At 35.6% G+C, this 21,373-nt stretch overlaps 1 protein-coding gene across 4 annotated transcripts in view; it reads right to left on the bottom strand.

The window, feature by feature from the left end:
- The window catches only part of CHRM3 (cholinergic receptor muscarinic 3), a 255,601-nt gene that overhangs the window by 93,270 nt on the left and 140,958 nt on the right, over window positions 1–21,373 (bottom strand). For 2 of the 4 annotated variants that reach the window (XM_048936918.1, XM_048936919.1), the window contains exon 3: window positions 20,702–20,807. In XM_048936918.1, coding sequence (XP_048792875.1) covers window positions 20,702–20,802 — 101 coding nt within the window. In that variant the 5' untranslated portion in view covers window positions 20,803–20,807. Of the gene's footprint in view, window positions 1–12,914; window positions 13,022–20,701; window positions 20,808–21,373 lie in introns of those variants that run through there. The other 2 variants (XM_048936921.1, XM_048936924.1) reach the window with 2 other exon arrangements.

Raw genomic sequence — 21,373 nt, 5'->3', positions numbered from 1 at the left:
AATAAATGGATTGGCTTCATCTTGATCAGAACTTATAAATGTTCTAGTGGTACTTTACATCATACTGAAGATCAGCCAGGGAGAATATCTACCATACTAGAGGATGAATACAGTACAATAAATCATAAAAATAAAAGAACCTTCTACTCCCTTACAACACCCCCAACATAAAAAAAAAAAAAAAAAAAAAAAAGGAGGAAAAGAAAAAGGAGGAAAAAAAAGAAAAAAAAAGAAGTAGGTGAAGAAAATGACTACTTTTTAAATTTGTATTTATTTATTTATTTATTTATTTTTAAGAGAATCAACTTTTATCCTTTTTAGGCTTATCTACTAGAATTGAGGATTATCTAGTCCTCACAGAATACTAAATATGGTAAACAAGCATTGCCTTGCTTCAGCACACAAAGAAAAACTGCCAGTCTTTGAGCTGAAATAAAAGCACTAAATACCCCTTGCACTAATGCTGCTGAATATTTTATACAAAGAAGATATCTTCATAGAGGGAATTCATAGGTTTGCCCTACTGAAATACTACTTTAATAGCAATATGACAGATTTCAGGAAGAACCTCTCACAAATTTCCTTCTGGGTCCAATCCATTGCATAGTGCAATGCCAATAGCATGTTTTCTACACAGCAACTACAGGCCCACACAGCTGTTAATCCTGTAACTCCACACAGCATTTACTACATTTCTCCTGTACAGAAAACCTTTCCCTCTCCTACTTTTAACAGGCACAAGCTGAAAGAATGCTCAAAGACATTTTTTGGTATACTAGTGATATAGTAATAGCTTACTAGCAGAGACCAGATGCCTAAGTACTAAAGCTGTCAGATGAAGTGGTAAGAAAGAACACGCTTGATAAAGATCATCTTAATTTAGATGTAATTCAGAGACCATGTATAAATAGGTATGTGCTAGTACAATAGCAATTATTATAGGACTCAAAGTACAAATGAGGAAGAAGCTGTAAGCTTACAGTGTTATAACCATTACCTTTAGAAGCATAAGAAATGTAGCGTAATTGGTTTTGGCCATGGTGTCTAAAAATTTAAAATTTCCAGAGTTCTATTTTGAAAAATTCTGTAAATGTTTAACGCTTGTGCAAATATAATTCAAATTATTTTTATTATTATAGGATTGGCATAATTTCCCAAATCTCCCACATAGATACTAAGTGTGAAAACAAAATCTGTTAACTTCATTTGCCATTCCCCTCAAACTTCTTCAATTTGCTAAAATAATGAAAAAGCAGTCCATAAAAAGAGAATAATAAGAAACACTTCCATCACTGCATATGGATCAATGAAAAAAAATTCCAGTATTGGAAATAGAGTCAAAGAGATTTCTTGGAAGACTGAAATTGTGACATCTCAAAAGAAATTGCACCTATGCCCATTTGTGTCTCCTGGAGAGTAAGAAAGACATTTGGATCAAGAGTAGATGAACTCAGCAAAACCTCAGGTTATGTTTTGCCAAAAGAACACATACTTCTGCACTTTCCTGCGGAGCTATAAGGCTTTTGCTCCTGGACGTGATCATGCATGAAAGACCTTTTGAACAGCTTCCTATTTGAGTTGCAACATTTTTCTTCAGCTACTTTCTTTGACAAAGGCTTGTATTATAATATCAGTGTTGCACTGAGAAAGAAAATAGCTAATATAACTTTCATAGCCTGCCCCAGTAATCAGCAATGGTGAGGCAGCAGTTATTTTTATGATCATGTTAACTGCTTTACCTTAAAGTCAGGAAAAAGTAGAGAGGGGGAAAAAAAAGTTGTTATAATGATCAGTATTTCACAAAATTGACATAAAGTTTTTGGATATACAACTACCAGAAATGAGTGCCAGCATCTGTAGAAATATAACAAGAACAGAACTACAGTAAATACATGATTTTCTCCTGTGAAATTAAATTTATCAGATAGATAACATACATCATGACACACCTAAACCATCAGCCATTTTGCATAAGTTGAGACAAGTAGAATGCTTGTGACAAGTGCTAAGGTGCAGCAGAGATACTGCTGAGATAAAATAGAGATACTTCTGGCACCCACACAGAGGCACAAACAGTTCTAAGGTTGCTCTTTATTACCACTTATAGCAGTTCTAAAATCAGTAACTAGGAATAAGCAGAAAACATTTACTCTTTTTGAAGAGCTTATCTCTCTGCTAAGTATAAGGAATAATTGAGAATACCACAAATACCACAGTAAATTGATTAATTAAATAGTTGTTTTGTTGATTTTTTTTCTGTCACAGCTGGGAAGTCACAAAAAATTGATCTTCTTTCTGCCAATCTTAATATAACTAGAAATCCAGTTTGGATAAGTCTAGCTCAATTCTAAGTCACATTCATCAACTGTAGGTACTATTGCTTTTACTGCTCATTGAACAGTAAAGTTAATGTCAAAACCCTTGCTAGCCAGTGACACAAAATGTACTAATGAAAATCCTACTTACCTATATACGCATGCACACTCTTGTGAGAATAAAGCAACTGCACACAAGATCAAGTTTTGAAACGCAAAATGTTGTTCTGCATCACTTCTTTGGAAGGGAAAAATTCTTCCAGGGTGTCTTCTCTGAAATGCATCCAATATTCAGTCCCTCCTGTAGAATTTTTTTTTATAATATCTACTATTTTGTATTAATAATCTTATAATATGCAGTGTTCTAAGTTCAGAAGATATTTATCAACCAATAAAAAGTGATGATGAAATAGTATTTTGGCTCTAAGTCTTCCTTTAAATAGAAAAATGAAGACAATTTAAATTTTCCCACAGATTTTGTATATACAAAAGTCAGGCTCCAAACTAAACCCAAGAGACTGAAGAATTAAACACTTTCCCAGAAACATGTAAATACATCGAATCAAGTGTACAGTCACACGCTATGTAGGTACCATTACTTCTACTCTACATTCAAGTGTAAACTGATTTTCTCCTCTGGAACTTACACAGCAGTAATGCTAAGAGCCCTATATGAAAGCCTAAGTCTGCATTCATCCCAGAGTTTCATTTGTTCATTTAATCCCAGCACATGAGGCCTTACAGGAACAGAAGATGACTCACTCTTTCTGGAGCATAAAAACTAAATGGTAACCTGTCAGCATACATCTGTACTCAGCGGTATGCCCTGAGCAAGGGAAATCTATTTCTACCTTTAGAAATAATTCAGTAAGATTTGAGCAAACTTAGAGAATTATTTCATTCAAAATTCTGCTTTAAAGCAGGAAAAAACAGCAACAAAACAGTAACAAAATACAATCCAAAACAAGGTAAGAGAGATAGTATTATACAACCTACTCTTTGGCTTTCTCTGATACCCGACCCTGAGATTATGATTTCAGAGGCATCTCAAAAATGGCTGCAGATTAGAACAGTGATGGTACCAAGATTCAAATCCTCACATTCACAAGAAAATAATTAGAGTCTTCAGAAAAGAGGGGAGCTCTACTCTCTGAAGGCTGTAATTCTCTAGTTCTGTTGGCGCAGCTGAACTTTGGAGTTTTAGTAAAAGGCAGGCACTGTTGGCAGCACGGTTGGGGGAGCCCTAAATACAGTGTTTCACTCCCACTGCTGGGACACTTCTGGAAAAGGAGGAATAGGTTCCCTTCAGGCAATTTGTTTTCCTCAAACACTGATCCAACAAACAAAATATAGTTGTTTTTTTTTTCCTCCAACTACAGCGCATGCCAAAGGCTGAGATAAAGACTGACTACTGCAGAAAATCCATGACTGTGAGATGGTGTTTCACTCTGCATGAAAGGTATGCCATAGATTGGGACTACTCTAAGTGGCCTCCTGTCCAGCATGATGGCCTGTTTCTGTACACTGTCTACATTCAGAGTTTAGAAAGCATAGCATCCAAAATAACAGTTTGCAATAGCCAGTGGTCTGCAACGGAGAGCTGGTTAAGTAGACATACCCATGGTCATGCTCTTGCCAAATGATTATGAATAGCGTCCAAATTAAAGTCAAAAGTAGCAATTTAACTGAACGGTAATCATTCAGAGAAAATAAATATTTTATATGCATAGATTGGATTTATTGTATTTGATGCAATAACTTCAAATTTAACATTGTTTTTGTGTTATAGTCTTTAAAACTTTTCATTGATTATAAAATAGTTGGTCTGACAATAATTTAGTCCTAATAATTGCGTAGTTTTTCCCCCCAGGGACTGATCAATGAACAGAATTAACTTTGAATAATCCATAAACAATTTACCTTCAAAAATACAAAACAGAAAATATATTCAAGGACCCACAATAGTTCCTCTGAAACTGAAGGGATAGATGGATTTGGAGAATATGGAAAAATTTAATGTCTTTGGGAAGATTAATTGCAGCATCTGGAATACATTAGATATCACTTGGTAAATCCTGAGATTAGGCAATTCTAAACCTTTCTTACTATGAACAGCTTATACTGTAATGAGTGAAGTTTTGTCTTTCCCTTTGTCCATATAAAGCAATACTGGTCCAGTGCCAGTACAGTAAGCTTTTGTTATAACCATAAGTATTATTTGAAAAACCTACCATGGATTAGTATCTTTATTGCATACATTCACTCTAATCTAATCATATCCTAAATTTTACAGGCAGAAGGAGAAATTAATTTGCCATTCAAGGAAAGGTAAGGGTTTATAAAAATGTAGGACACTTGTGATTGTTGATAGGAATGTTATTTTACTTCCCTTCATGTTTTATTTCTACGTTAAAAACAAACAAACAAACAAAAAAAAAAACTAAATGAAATAGATGATAGTAAGATAAAATTAATGAACACAAACAAAAGAAAGAGAGGTAGGTAGTCATATCAACTACAAGATCTGCGCTGACTTTTTTAAAAAGTGCTTATTATTAGAACCAGTGTAAACAGCTGTCAGCAGAAATTATGAAGTTAATTCAGTATATTGACCATAGTGTACATGATTCAGGAAAATATTAGACTGTTTTGTACTTTCTGTTCAGTTCTGCAGGAGTATCATACAAGTTTGTAAAGACTACTTTCTTTTCACATTTCTGCTTTTAAACCAGAGCAGGGTATTCTGAACAGCATTTCAGGCACTGAAACACGCCCAATTCTTGCACAAGTGAGGATTCAACAATCCTGTAATGTATCAGCCCTGCTTTGCAAGAGCATGATTTGAATCTCATGCTCATGCTCAGTGTCCTGCTGACACCCGCTACTGACATCCTGGTAGCAGTTCTGAAACGAGATATTTTCTACCTCCTGCGTTGATCTCCAGTTACAAATGAAATAATGCTGTAACTCAGATGAGTTAATATAATATCAGTACTTAATAAGTCCTAACAAACAAAGCCAGATAACCACCCAAAAATTCCCAACAGAAACACTCCCAAATGCTTAGGCCAAGTTTATCTTTCGTCAAAGTCCAGCAAAACAGTGGTTTAGCTTGTGTTTTCTTAAGTTTAAAAGTGTTGTAATGTTATATAAGTGCATCAGGGTTATTTAATTTTTTAATTTGCAATTTGAGATGGGAGAGCAGGAAAGATCAGTGGAGAGAAGATTGTTTTATGTATCAATTTTGTTTTAAGACTACAGCTTTCTCTTATTTGTATCCAGTGAGAAATATACAAGTGTTTTATTCTCATTTAATGAGAGTAAAAGGGGTAAATATATTCCCCAGAAACTGAATTTGTAAAGCAAAAGGTTACTTGGTATCAACAGCTGTTGCATCAAGAGAGGAAGAAGATAAATAAGCTGTCTTGATGACACATGAAAAACATGCATCTTGAAGAGTTAAGTACCTTCAAGAATGTTTAAAAAATAAACATGAAAGGCCAATTAAATAAAACGTAGATACTCTTCTAATCTGAAGGATCATGCCTTACTTTGAAGCTAAGTTCAGTACCTAGCTTCCTATTTAACGCTAGCACAGCACAGAATTATGAAGAGAGGTCACAGAGAATTATTCACTCATCTAACTGTATGTAACGTATCATGACAGGACATTTTCTTCCAAAGGGGACTGAGAAGGATATTGAAGATACAAGGCTGTAACAGTTGGTACACACACCAACTGGGTACTGAACTGCGGAATTCATTAGCCAGAAAGGAAAGCATTAGGTATGCTCAGACAGACAAAAAGTAGGAAAATATGTCTCTGGTTGTGCATAAGATCACAGAGCAACTTCCTAGCACAGTGCAACTCTGAAGCGCAGCGCTTCACTCATTCCTCTTCCTCCCAGACCAGGACCTATCGCCCTCAAATGCGTAACACTAAAGGCAGGGTTTCATTCCTCAACTTCCCTGGCCTGGCCAGATCTGAGCTGGTGGCTCTGCCTGGGCTCACTGGCACCATGGCATGACCCTCTCAGCCACATGACCTTCCTGATGCCCAGACCCCAATGAGGAGCAAACATTCACAGAATCACAGAATGACCAGGGTTGGAAGAGGGACCTCACGAATCTCCAACTGCCCTGCCACATGCAGGGCCACCAACCTCCACATTTAATACTAGACCAAGCTGCCCAGGGCCCCATCCAATCTGGCCTGGAACACATCCAGGAAAGGAGCTTCCACAACTTCTCACCATTCTCTCAGTAAAGAACTTCCTCCTGACATCCAACCTCAATCTTCCCTCCCTCAACTTAAAACCATTTCCCCTTGTCCTGCAGTTGTCAATCCCTTTGAAGAGTTTACTCCCCTCCTGTTTGTAGGCTCCCTTTAGGTACTGAAAGGCTGCAATGAGGTCTCCCTGCAGCCTTCTTTTCTCCAGCCTGAACAAGCCCAGCTCCATCAGCCTGCCTTCACAGGGGAGGTGCTCCAGTCCCTTGATCATCTTTGTGGCTCTCCTAGTCATCTCCTAGTCTCTTAAGTCATTCCTGCTTAGTTTATTACTGGGTAAAATTAATCCTCAGAAGCTTGAAAACTCCAGAAGAGCCACCCTCTACTTGGCCCAGGTATAAGCTTCTAGAGGCAATAACTCAGTCTTATTCTTTGGAAAGAGATTACAATGTGGTTCAAACTGTATAGTTTGAGGTTGCAGATTGTAATTGTAATTAAGAATGTATTCCAGCTGTGCTCAAAATGGCTTTGACATTTTCGACCTGTTATATGAAAGATAAACATAAGGCCTTGCTGTATATTTGCTGGACTTGACTTCTCAGAGACACTGAAAGCCTAAGAGAAGCCTGCAAATATTTTCATGGATTGAGGCACTGCAGAGTAATTGACATAATTTAAAATCCAGTGTGGTCAGTCTCAGTGTTGTTTGCAGAGTATGCTGATTTAAACTAAAAAGTGTATTGCCACACTAAAGACTCTCAAGGGACATTTGTTTATTTTACACCTACACTTAAATGTACCAGTAGAGCATGAGATTAACCAAGATATACTTAATAATTTATAATTGTTTTCTGTTCTAATGTCTAAGCTAAGCAATAGCTATCTGATTCCATTTGGCCAATTGCTCATTGTTGAAATAGTGAGTAAATATGCTCCATAAAATCAATGCTAAGGCTGGTTCTAGAAGTCCATTTTGTTAAACTAAAGCTCTAGGAGCTTTAAAGATTACATGGGCAAGGAGACTAGTCTGATGATATCGGAGGTTAATGAGAGCTGCAGTAACATGAAATTCAGAGTTAGTTAACACACTGGCAGTACAGTTTGTCTGAGATACTGCATAGGTATATGCACTGCTAACATGAACTGAACTCCCTAGTTGTCTAGGATTCAGTAAATCTAAGCCAATTTGAGGTATATGAGGCACACTGCCTTAAACTGTTACTTTGTTGATACAGTTTTCAATTTATCATAGTCTGGCAGATAAAAATTCCACATTCTATTCTGAAAACAAAGCAACATAAGTTTTATAGGACTCTTCTGGATGCCACCATAGTCTTTCCACTTTCCCAAGAGAAGGTGGAAAAAATGAGTAACTTGCGAATTTTAAATTGATCTTTCAGACAAGCTATGCATATAGTTAATCTAATTTTTTTTTAATCGGTGTCCTACTTCTCCTTACCTTATACATCAATGGTATAAACAAAAAAGCTTTTCACAATACAACTGATTTAGCTCTAAACAAAGAGATCTAACAGTATATTATTTGATCTTACGGTGCTGAGATCATTTTCTTTAATTACCATCATATGTGGTAAATTACTCCTGCTACTTAGAAGTAACTATTGTCTCATTTAAAGTTTTTGCATTCTATTCCATACTGTCTATAAATGCAAATTTGGAAATGCCATTCATTAGTAAAAAATAATAAAAAGTTAAATACAGGGATATGGTACATATTACCATAGTTTACATCAATAAGAAGTAGGTTAAACAACATTAAGTAGTGACTAGCAGCAAGACAAAAGAATAATCCTAGACAGCCAAAGGCTGTAACAGAGAAGTGGATGTTCTTTTCTGATAATATAGGGTCACTCTCATTCTAAACCATGGACTTATTTAGACTCTCATGTTTATTCTAACTGTACCAGCAGCCCCACCACATGGAAACCCGATTCCCTCTATAGTTATTTTTGCATATTTCAGTACAGACCCTCAGAGGTATTAAAACACCAAATTTCTGAGGAAGCTACAGAAAGAGATCCCAGACTAGTTATGCTTCTGTGTCCAAGAGAAAATGGATTGTCCTGCAGTGCTCTGAGATGCAGTGACCTCAACTCAAGCCCTGTGTGCAAGTTTGGGCACCACTGTACAAGAAAGACATAAAATTATTAGCATTGAAAGGAGGGCTGCGAAGATGTTGAAGGATCTAGAGAGTAAGGTGTATGAAGTGTGGCTGAGGTCCCTTGGTTTGTTCAGCCCAGAGAAGAGGAGTCTGAGAGGAGGCTCTGTGGTGGCTTATATTTCCTCACAGGGAGCAGAGGGACAGTGCTGAGCTCTGCTCTCTGTGACAGCAACAGGGCTGGAGGGAAGGGCATGGAGCTGCGTCAGGGGAGGGTTAGGCGGGGTTACAAAAGTGTTCTGCACCAGAGAGTGGTCAGGCATGGAACAGTCTCCCTAGGGCAGTGGTATGACCTCATGCCTACTGCAGTTTAATGAGCATTTGGAGAATTCTCTCAGAAATATGGTTTAAACTTTGGGTGGTCCTGTGTGGAGGCAGAAGTTGGACTCAATGGTCCCTGTGTGCCACTTCCAACTTGGGATATTGTATGATTATATGATTGCTAAGAGAAGGTGAAAATGGATGTGTAGACAGGGCAGAAATCATGTATTATGTGGAATCCAACTTTCTCTGGAAGTGTTCCCTTTTGGGGTTCTGGTTTTCTCTAGAGCAAAACCTGGATCAAATGTGTAATTCATGATTGAATCTTCTCAGTTTATGCAAATTCTGGAAGAGGTGATACTGCCTGGAGTATCAGATCTTGGAATCTGTCCACAGATGTAGAAACTGAGCAAGGAGAAAAATTGCCCACTTCACTACTCCTCTGAATTCAGTCTGTTTCAGATCAGTCCTTGGCTCAGCTACTTTGGCTAAGGTGTTGTTATAATGTATTTCTTATGAAAAAACTGTAGTTTTGGATCAGAAATTCTACAAATATTATTTAACTGTTGAACTAAAGCAGCTGAAAATCATGCAGAAGTTCAGGCTGTAGAAAGAAGTATGCGTGATTGGCTAATCTAATCACTGGGGTAACTAGCCCTAACTCTAGTTAAACAGAGATATCTTCTTTGGGATGTGCCATTTTCTTCTTAGAATTTCTCTGCAAACATGGAATCTAATAACAGATTTCAAATAGCTCTGCTTGTAAAAATAATACCATTAAGAAAAAATGTTAGAGGCAAGATTATTTCACAGACATAAATACAATAATAAAATGATACTTAAAAAAAAAAAAAAGTAGCAATCCCTACAAATGAAAAAAAGCAAAATCAAATTTTCCACCTTTTTTTTTTTTTTTTTTTTTTTTTTGAGGCTAGATTACTTTGTATTAGGTTAACAACAACAACAACAAGAAGCAGGGAATTGACTTGGGAATAAGATAGCATGCATTGTATTTACTATATTTCCCAGTCTTTCAGAACTGAAAAGATAGAGTGAGAATGAGAACATAGGTAGCAGCCCAATATTGAGATTTCCAATGGAATTTCACAGAAGCAGTTTCTAGTATTATCCATCAAGCCAGATGAAAACACAGCTTTTGATGATGTGTTGATTTGTAGTAAGCACATTAATCAAATTAGCATATATACGTCAAAATGATGAATAAGAAAAGTAGGAAAAAGAAAAAAAACGTTCTGCTTCTTTTAGTCTATTGTGTTTGTGAAACACGTGCATAACCTCATTCAGTCACTGTAAGCCAGATGTCCATAGTTTTCTAAGGGATGTGTTTGCCCTTATAAGAGGACTGATTGTGTTTGAGTTTTTTTCTTATGAAAAATAGATAAGGAGAACCATCCACATCACCCTGGTTTCTGTACATCTGCACAGAGGTGAGAAATGAAGGAATGCACATCTTTTCCCAGGGCAATACCACTGTTGCTACTCAACTGCCTGTAGTAAATGGGGCAGAAAAATCTTGGATTTGTGTCACTCCTGCTGGCACAAAGCTGTTTGAACCAACCCTGATCTGAGCAGAAGGAAATGAACTTTTCCTGAATCATCCAAAGGGGATGCACTACTTGAGCAGTGCCACTACACATATTGTACGTTTAGGAGCACCTGGTAAATCACAACATCCTCCTCTCTGGCCTATTCTTCACTCAGAGCTTGAGCACAGCTATCGGCGACAGCTACTAAGTTTGGTACTAAAGATGAGTAAACCCTGAGAAACATTATTTTATTCTAAAAATAATATAATTTTTTTTTGTTGAAAGTTTAAACTCCCTTAGGCACCTCCAAAAACCCAGGAGCCAATTTTATTCCCCCCCACAATTTTTATGAAGACACTGCTACATCTTTCTTATAAATACCATAATTACATATAGAAATAATATATGAATATGTACATAATGTACAAATATATATAGTATAAAAATAGAGTAAATAAATACATCAATCCATTTGCAGTCTATTTTCTTATACAAATATACATATTTAACTAATGAAAAAAAAATTCTGGTTATTATTTTTCATCCATGATAAATGATCACATAGAGCCTGAGTAGATAAAAATCTACAAGGGTAGTTAACTAGTGACCAGATCACAGTTAAGACTTGAAAAAGAAACAATACTGAAGCCAAAACATTGAAGTCTCATTTATCCTTATCCTCTTTTACGATGGAAAATTTCTGATACTCTTCTGATGATAGATGCATCTAGATGCATCTAGGTTTTAAACTTGTAGTCACTAGAGCAAATGTAGAAACAAATAAATATACATCCACAAATACATTGATAAAGAAAGAAATCCATTCATCTTTACCTTCAGGGAACTTTGTAAATCTGAGATGTAAGAAATAAATGCCTATATTTTGGGATTTTTACATTGGAAAATGAACTCAAATTTCAAAGTTGTAAAACTATTTCTGCTGCAAGTATTCTAAATGAAAAAGGACGAAGAACAAAGCAGCCAACAAACAATTGTTTGTATTCTTCTCAAATACCTGACTCACAATACTCTTGGCTCCTATGTTGACATAATGGTCATTCCTTACTTCCGCACTGAGACACAGTCGGTTTGTATACAATTCTTAAAAGCAATGATGTAGACGGATTTATAGCCAGAGAAAATAGCTTTGAGATATAATCACTAATGTAGAAAAACCTAAGCTCCCTTGAAGCCCAAGCTTGAATTTTGGTAGGCTCACCTCACATCCTTTCATCAGAAGATTAAATTCTGTGTAGCATAGTATATAGAAGTCCTCCACCGGATTTTTTAAAGATAAAGTCCTGTCTTCTTTGAGTGCTGTTAAATGCGATATCTTTTCCTCTCATTTTATTTTTTTAATAAATCCTAAAAACTTTAAATACTCTTTTGAGAATATTTCTCTTTTTAAAAATAGTTCACTAGCTTCTTTGTCACAAATATTTTGAAGCTCTATTTCTTTGATTTTCAATCTTAGCATAAGTGATGGACATTATGATGGCATAAATGATAGACACTGCTGTCCTACTCCACAGGCAGGATTTGCAGAAATCAGACCCAAAAGAATAGTCATTTCTCCAAACTCTCTTCTTTTCTTTAAATTGCCATAGCTAAAAAGACTCATTGAAACTAATAACATTTTAAACTTCCTTTAGAAAGATTAAAAAACTCCAACAAATATCCCACTAATTATTGTTCCTTTCCAACAATTCTCTACCTTAGTCTCAGCAAACTAATAATTATGACTACTACAGAGCTTAAGTTCACATTTTTAGAGCTTAAACTGCTAAAACATACTGCAAGCAGTCATAATTGCACGTGCACTATGCATTTAATTTAAGCATACAGTGATATCCAATTATATGTCTTTATATATTCTGTAGACATTTTGTATGCTTTGTCCAAACTGACTTCAGCAAGAACTATACCCTTTGTCTTCAGCAATTACAGATAATTTAAAAATAGCTAATAGAACATCTACTAATGCCAAATATAAAAATATGAGGCTAAAATGAAAAAGGGGAGATAGATTGGTAGTCCTGAGATTTCTGAGTTTTTCCACTTGAAAAGACTAGTAAGAAAAATTGTTTGTCCTTATTCATATCTTTTTTGATGCCAGCTGATGTTTAGGTGTATAACCCAAACAGTCCCCAGAAGACAGAGTAAAGGTAATGGTCAGTAATAATCACAGTTGGCTGCTATTTAAAGGAAAAGAAATTGCTAGGAATTTCTACAGTAAGTAGAAATTAAGCTCATCAAGAGGCATTTTCTTGGGTAGTATTTTTCAGACCACTACAGACTCTACCTGTTCAAATTCCTTTGTGAAGCCACACCATCACTGTAATAATTTTAGGGAAAGTTGCACAGGAGGCGGGACCAGAGCTCACCTGAAAATCAGAAATCAGCCTGAAAAGTCTTCTCTTGCAAGCTCTGTTGCTTGCAGATCAGTCATCTAGTGGTTATAAAGGAAGTGTTCGATGAGTACATAAAAGAACTTGAGACCCACACCAACAGATGTCACATAGCAGTGGAAAAATCTATGAGGAAATGCTAAAAAGTGGGCTCAGAGACAAACTGAAATATTGAGAATGTTTTGTCTGACTTCAGGTTACAACTACAAGCAGAGGACATTTGAGTTACTGAGTCCTAGTTGCCATGCTACCAAGAGCTTTGTTCTGGATTGTACAACTTCCCTGTCAAAGCTCTGCAATACCCTGTCTCAGGTATCCTTTGGGCATATAAATATGACATATATACTTCACATTTATATATATATACAAATAGATAACCATATCTATCCATCTGTATATAGATATATAGAGACATATCTATAAATACTATGTTACAATACATAATATATAATATATTATGTGTTTACATATATATTATATATTCCTATATATGATATATATATGTGATATTTTTAAAAAGTTTCTGTTAATTTTTTTTTTTTTTTTTTACCTATAATATATGGGTGTTAAAATATTCTTTGATTAATTATTCAGCATGACAGGTTCTTTTGTCCACAACATTAATCTCTCTCCAGCCTTGCCCTGCATGATGTAAGAAAAATTTCTCCTCCAAAAATACACATGAGAAGAGTCATCTTCATACTCTAGCATATTCTGGAAGTTTTGACTTGCCAGATGAGGCCAGAGATATGGGGAAGCTGGTACATCAGTGGATGCCTGACCACATCCCAGGCTGCTCTGCACACTGTGAGCTACCCAGGGCTGTGGTGCGTTGGGCAACCCTGGGTTTTAAAGGTTTGACAGTGCTTCAACCTTCTTGTCCTTGGCATGTCCAAATCCAGGCCATACAGTATGTCTCTGCAGGAGCCATTCTCCTCTTACCCTTCTGTATGAACCGAACTAAAAAATGTAAAAAATCATGGGAGAAGCAAAAGTTCATGAATGTAGGAGGAGGAGAGGGAGGGGATCTAGTCCCTTGCTGCCAATCCTGCCTCCTCATCCTCATCATCCCACTCCAAAGGAGTTTCAGTGCTCAGGAGACACCAAACAATGTCCTGCTCTGACCACATATATGAACTTCATGTCACATCTGGTGTCAACATAAGTTTCTGGCATAGCAAAGCTAAATGTTTCTTAAGCTAAAGCTTTTTTAAGCAACAGTCTAACAGCTTGCTGTGAATATTTTTTTATTTTTTTTCTCACTGTGTTATCGGAGTTCTTTTTAAAATAAACAACAGAATTTGCTTTTAGATTATTTGGCCACGAAGATTCCATAAAAGATTCCATAATTAATCTAGCTGCTGGCCCATTTCTTCAAGTTTGTGATCAGCAATGCCTATAAATTTCTTGATGACATTTTTTCAACCTCTGCTTTACTTTACGACCAGAGATATGTAAACTACTACAGATGTATAAACTACCACATGTTGGTTTTCCAAATACTTTTCACTCCACTTTAGAAACAATCCTTTTTAACTAATTAATCACTTAATTAAATTGAGAGTTTGAAATTGAAGAATCATAGTGAATCATTCATTTTACACCATTACATTTAAGACACATAAATTCCTAAGTACCTTTCATCACTTTGTCAGTATTGTTTCTCTGTTAACAATATAATATAGCAATATTTGTAAGGGATGGAGTATTTTTCTTAGGAAGATGTACACACAAGCTACTAACTTCTTCTTAATTCCTACAATAAATTTTAAGAAGTCCCCAACAAAGTCACTACAAGCTATAGCAAATTTGCTTCCAGATCTTCCAGATCCACATCTCCATAGCAGGGTATCAGCACATTCTGTAAGGATAAACTAGAACCTACTTATTCTGTCCAGAATCAGTGAGTTTCCATCAAATTAACTTAATACAAATTCAGTAAACAAGGAGAGATTTTAAAATGCTTTGAATGAATGCTAAGGAACTTTTTTTATTTTTCGTCACACACAGACTACTGCATTAAGTTACATTTAAATGAATACAGGGGCTGACTTTGAGACTGTGGAGTTTGAAGAGTTGCTATATCTTAGGGCATTGGCCCTTGGAGCCTTATTTGGTCAAATCAGCTCTGCAATAACATCCCAATAAAATGCGAGCATTTTTCAGGAGATATGTACTGGCATGAAACCATAACCTTAGTAATTCACCCAGCACTGAGCAAATCAGCAGTGACCATCTTGCTCAGTGCTGACTGTGAACCCTCCAGCTTTCATGCACTCCTAATACAGCATGCCCGAGAACTGAAGATAAAGCTGTATTTTCTAATCACTTGTTCATCTATTGTCTAAAATGGAAAAAGGCAGAAAAAGTACCATAAATGCAGTTTCTATTTTTGAACCATTTCCTTTCCTCCTATGTTCTCTGCTTCAAAATAGACAATAATAACTAAATCTTACAATATTACCTGTAAAGTTAATGACAAGGGATGGGGAAAAAGAAAGGAATGAATCTGACATAATTATGATATAATCTACTTGCATAATAAAAACTACTCTTGCATACATTTGGAGAAAGTTAGAAATAATACAGAAAAAAAACCGATTACTATTTGAAACAGTATAGTAAATTTCGTACAGAGTTTCTTACCTTCACAATCATGCAGTGGCTGTGTGACACTAGGAACAAAAGTTATTTTTGATAAGCAGAAATACAATACTGAAAAAAGAAAATAAATTTGCACGGTGGAAAGGAAATATAAATGATTTCTAAGTACATACAATGAAGTTGTAAACTTATTTAATCCTTAATGAAAATCTTAAAAAATATCGTGAAGAAATAATTTCTTTAGACCTTTGTGACTAATCCTTCTTACATTTCTCTTAACAACGTTAGGTTCTGAGTCAATAGAAAATATGTCTAAGCTTTGATATTTTCTATAACCTCCCCTCCTGCAAGACTTACTCAAGCTAACCTGAAACCTTCAGGTAAGTAAGTTTTTATTCAATACAGCTTTAGCTTAATTAATATTGCCCTCTAAATGTACTCTTTAAAAAAAGAAAACATTTCATTAATTAGATAAAAATTTGTGTGTAATTTCTTTTTTTTTACATTTTCAATAATGTTAATATTTAGTTGGAAAGATTTGTTTTCCCATTTCAAAAAATCACTTGAAATTAATTTACATGAAACACAGAGCTTTACATGGGAATTAGCAGCTGGTTTAAAAATTACTCTAAAAAGAGAATAAGAATGTATCCCTTATGGGACTGTTGCTTCTATTATATAAGCTGTGTCAGCTTCTGTAAGCCTATATGTGCTTAGATAACCATATTGAAAAGCTGTGAATATCAGAGGAGTCTGGCACTACAGATTTACTGTCTTGTCTTCCTTGCTGTTCCAAATGATGACCTGATCAAGTTCCGTCTGGATGTCTTGCCACAGGGTGAAAAAGGAAGAGAGAATAAATCACTCTTAGAATTAAGTACTTCTCTGAGGTATTCTAAAACCTTCCTAGTACTGATCCTATCATCCTCTCTTAGAAGTCATTCTATCTTTAAATGCTTTAAAGTGGACTACCATATTTAGATCCTGTATGAAACTGAATAGGCATACATTTCTAGCAAGAAAAGAAAGGAAACTGCATGTGTAACAAATCATATTGCTACACACACACACAATACACTATGCACATATTTACAGAATATTCTCTCTGTATCTGAATTACTTTTATAAAGTAGGAAGACAAATGGATTTCCTCCTGTTCCAGTCCCTGAATAACAGTTCCCTCTGAGAATAACCTGGGAGAAACAAGCTGTGTGGTTTAGATGAGTAGATTAAAATATTCTAACAAAAGAAAGCCTAGTGCTCTCCAGAACTTCAGGTTAGTCAAGAGTCTCAGTGTCAGTTTGAGTTTGCTTACAAGTAGAAAATCTGCCAAATAGGGATGGTCACCAAAAATGAAGTAGTGAGAAATGAAGACTGGTAAGCAAATAAAGCTATTTCAATCAACTGAACAGAAAGACTTGGAATACAGAGTAGGAAAGAATTAGTCCTGTTATCAGGACAATACTTTCAATTTCATATATATGTATGTGTGTGTATATATATATATATATTCAATAGAAAATAAACTATTAGAGAGACAGTAAAATACTTCCAATTAATGGAAGTAGTGTAATGTTCAAACTTAAATCCCTTGAGGATTTTACTGTACTATTTTACTTAGCTTAATGTAATTTAAATTGTAAACAGAATGGTTTTGTAAACCCTTAGAGAACTGTATTTTATTTATAATGTATTTCCTTTGAAGGTTATGGAAATCATGCTCTTCCTGAATTCTATATCTCACATACCACCTACAGCTGCAAACTAGTCAGCCCTTACAAGTTAGACATGACCAGCCTGGTGAAGTACGTGACTAGAAAATGCAAGATTTTTTTGTTTGTTTTTATTGCCAAAGGAAATAGAAATATGTAATTGTGAAAACTAACAGTCTTCCTCCCCCAAAAAAAGATACTGAAAGATATTCATTGCAAAAGTTGGAGTTTTTAGAGGGAATGGAATTCAGACATAACCACTCCACTTGAGTTTTTAATGCACGTAAGGAAATAATTGCTTATGCCGGATCCTACAGGGAATTATATCTGAGAGCAAATATATTTTGTACACTTCAGTTTAAGTATCTAAATAGTTCTATCACTCATTTAAGTAACAAATCTAATCCTAGTATAAAATGTATGCTTTCTCTCAAGATACATATTACAAATGATCAGTTTGTGTCACCTTTTTTACTCCAAGGAATTCAACTATTCTATTTCAAAATAAATAAGCAAAGTTGAATGAATGAGCTGAACACTAGTCTATGTCCTCCCTTCACTATCAAGAGCTACTGCTTAGACTTTGTTAAATAACTAGAAACAAATAGGAATTTGTCTGTAGAAAATCGATTTCTGCCATTTATCATCTGTTTTAAACATTATAGCGTTCAGTGCCTTGTGAATGACTCATTAACTCAACACATGAGCCATAGATACACAACGGTTTAAACTGTGATGCTTCCTGTGAAATAATGTCAATCCAAGTCACTTCAAGGGGACTGTATAAACAGGAACTAAGCAAGTAAGCACTGAAACATCCGGCTGATTGTACAACTGCTTACAGCATAAACTCGTGACAAGTGTATTCACAAATTACATACACTTTGTATTGGTTACTCCTTTTTGTAAAAATTTTTTTCTTCTAACCAATAACGATTTCTAAAACTAAGCAAGCAAGTAAAAATACAACAATACAAGACATTTCCTCTGGCTCTTCTTAGATCAGACATGATGTAGTTTAGACTTGAAAGTTACCACAATTGTCTTAGACTTTGAACTTTGCATTAGTGAGTCATTTTGTACCACAAACTTTGCAAACATCTATTTTTTTGCTAAAAGCTCATAAAGCACAAGCATCACTTGTGTTAAATGACAAATGCATGTCACAATGACCATTACCCTTGCATTCAAAGTAAGATTTTAGGATTCTGACAGCCCAAACAGCAGAGCTAATGCACCTTTGCTAAGCAAAACAATGCTGCTCCTCTCAAATAATATAATGCGTTCCGATGAACCGACAAACTCTGTTTAAAGCATTGCACTCTTGTGCAGTGCTTTACTCCACTTCCTTGGAGTAAAGAACATTATTTGATTATTTCTTCACATATGTAATCCCTTAAGAGGTAGCACAACAGCATAAACATAAAGCAATCCATTAGATATATTTACATGAATGGTTCTTGTCATTTTTAACTTAGTAGCAGGAAAAAAGAAAGCTATGTTGATATAGACTGGATTGGTGCTATAACACTTTATTATATGCTCACTGTTATCCCAGTGTCATATTATAGTCTAATTGACAAACATACTTACAAGGGGAAAGAGATGCGCTCTGTAACATTTGTAGAAATGAATTATATGACTTGGACTCTTTACTTTTCTTTTAGGCTATGACTAAAGATAGTTAATTCCAATCCTTTTGGAACACTCTCAATTTCAGTAACAATTAAAACAATTCTTGTTGAATGGCAATTGTGCCTCTGAAACCAAAAGACAACATTTGCTGCAGAGTCAGTATCCTCTACAGTATAATGAATTGAATTTCTTCCTGCCCCCTTAGCTACAACCCAAGGAAGATTTTGGATACTCCAACCAAACAGCATAGATTTCTTTTCCATCTAGAGCTAGCAACTCACTTACAAATACTGACAATTTCAATTTAACTACTTAAACAGAAAACGTACGTGTTTTCAGGATTTTATTCACAAAGACTAACCTGAAAGAAAAAGAAGCTACAAGCCTTTACCATACTCAAAATCTGTGAAATAAAAAAATCAAACTAAAGCTGGAAAATGGCCAACACAACACAAAAGGCAAAAAAAACTATAATCAAGTATGGTCAACTGTATAATGTTGTTCAAGACACTATGTACTAATTTCAGAATATGAAATTAGAGGTTTGCCTTGATTTAGGATGTACATGAGCTGCTTGTTGCTAGCTTCAAAGATATAAAGATTCAAACAGCATGCTATGTAAATGATTTCCTGAAATGACTTGATTAGAAGGTTTGTTTAGACAAGTAGAACTGACTGATTGAAATCTCAACACACTCCAGCAACAATCGCAATAAACTGTCAGTGCCACAGTCCCTCAAGTGAGTATGTGAGAAGAGCAGTCTTCCATGTAAGGGGTGTGCCTACAAATGTAAATACAGACCATATAGATCACTGTTACACAAGTATGTTTCATTTCTACAAAACGAAGAACAAAGTGCAAATCAGCATGGAAGTTTTACAGAAATGTAAGAAATGTGGAAAAACACCGACTACGTCAGATATGAATGTTGCAGCCTACAAATTCATAATTAATGTAGATAGTTTTAAATACCTCTGCAACTGGATCACAAAACAGTTAAACATGCAATGAAGAAATCAGACAACTGCTAATAAATGCTAGCAATTTATCTGGAAATATCTAGTTCTTTGCCTAAGTTAATTTTTACAGGGGAAATTACTTCTGAGAACCTAAGCCCAGGTAGCATATCAAAACTGGAATAGAAAATACACTTTCCAGGAAATTACTCTTTCCTACAGCAAGACTGAATTATGGGCTACATTTTTTCTTTATCTGAAATCCATTAGAAAATTGATGCATTTTGCAGAAGCTCAAGATGAATAGCAGAAATAATCTGAAAGCATCTTTCTTCTACTTGCCAAAAGCATTATATTGTACTATTCTTTTTAAAACAGGCCTAGAGGTTCATTCCTGTAAACCTTTTCAGCCTGGCTCTCATTCAGCTAGTTATGCAGTTGTAATAACAAGAAGCTCAGGGTTTGCCAACTGCTTGAGAATTTACTCAGTTTCTCTATTGGGCTTTTGCCTAAGCCAAAATTTGCATCACTGCAGCTACTATTGAAGTTAGCTCACGTACACCTACATGAATGATAGTCATTGCAGCATTTCTAGCATGCACAGCAATTTCCAATACACGTGGCATAGAGACCAAACACTTATTGATATATGACGGTTTACAGCTGCATGTCTCTTCATAATAAAACACATCACAAATTTGGAAAGCATTATTCAATGAGTTTGTGGTCCAAAAACTCCAGAAGAACCCAAGCTGGCAAAGTGAGCATTATTATTAAAAAAAAAATTAAAAAAATCAGCTGTTTGTTGATATGCTTACTACTTAAAAAGATATATTATAGATGTGTTTCTTTTACCTACATGGTCCAGGAGGAACATCAAAGTGGCTAGTAGGATCAGGCACTGTGTATTTCTGTGAACTCCTCTTTTGGAAACATAACTGGTAGTGTGTCAGCATGTAGGCTGTGAACAAAACAGAAGAGAGAGGAGGAATTATAAGAACAGATTGCAAATGCACAGCAATGACACAGACATATAAGCTGAGTGTACTTGTGTGTATCAAGAGGAAACAAAAGCTGTTAATGCTTTCTGTAGCTGAATACCGTTTTCCTTTAATATATTTACAAATTTTTAGACAGCTGAAAATAGTAAGAACAACTCAAGGATCCACATACTGCATATATCTGGAAATAAGACAGTACTGACAACTTCAGTTACTCACAGTGCTACACAAGGGGCTAAGTATAATCGTAATGTTTTCAGATGAATTTTCAAACACAGTGACCACATTGGAGTGAGGATAACTATTTGCCTGAGACAACACAAAAGAGTCTGCATCTGAGTGAGGAAGGGATCTTGGAAGATAGCACCTTCAGAGTTGCTATTCAGAGAGCTTCAGAGAGCTGCTGAGCTCACCTGGACTCCAGGGACAGCTCATTGCATGGGCAGAAATCAGTACATGGCTCTCCTTTTCTTCCCCAAATAATGCTGTCTCTCAAACTAACCAGTTTAGAAAGCTGTTTGGAATA

The sequence above is a fragment of the Lagopus muta genome, chromosome 2 (genome assembly GCF_023343835.1).
Source record: "Lagopus muta isolate bLagMut1 chromosome 2, bLagMut1 primary, whole genome shotgun sequence".
In the NCBI taxonomy this organism is placed as follows: domain Eukaryota; kingdom Metazoa; phylum Chordata; class Aves; order Galliformes; family Phasianidae; genus Lagopus; species Lagopus muta.
Note: the sequence above shows the minus strand (reverse complement) of the source record. Positions and strands in the feature narration are given on the sequence as shown.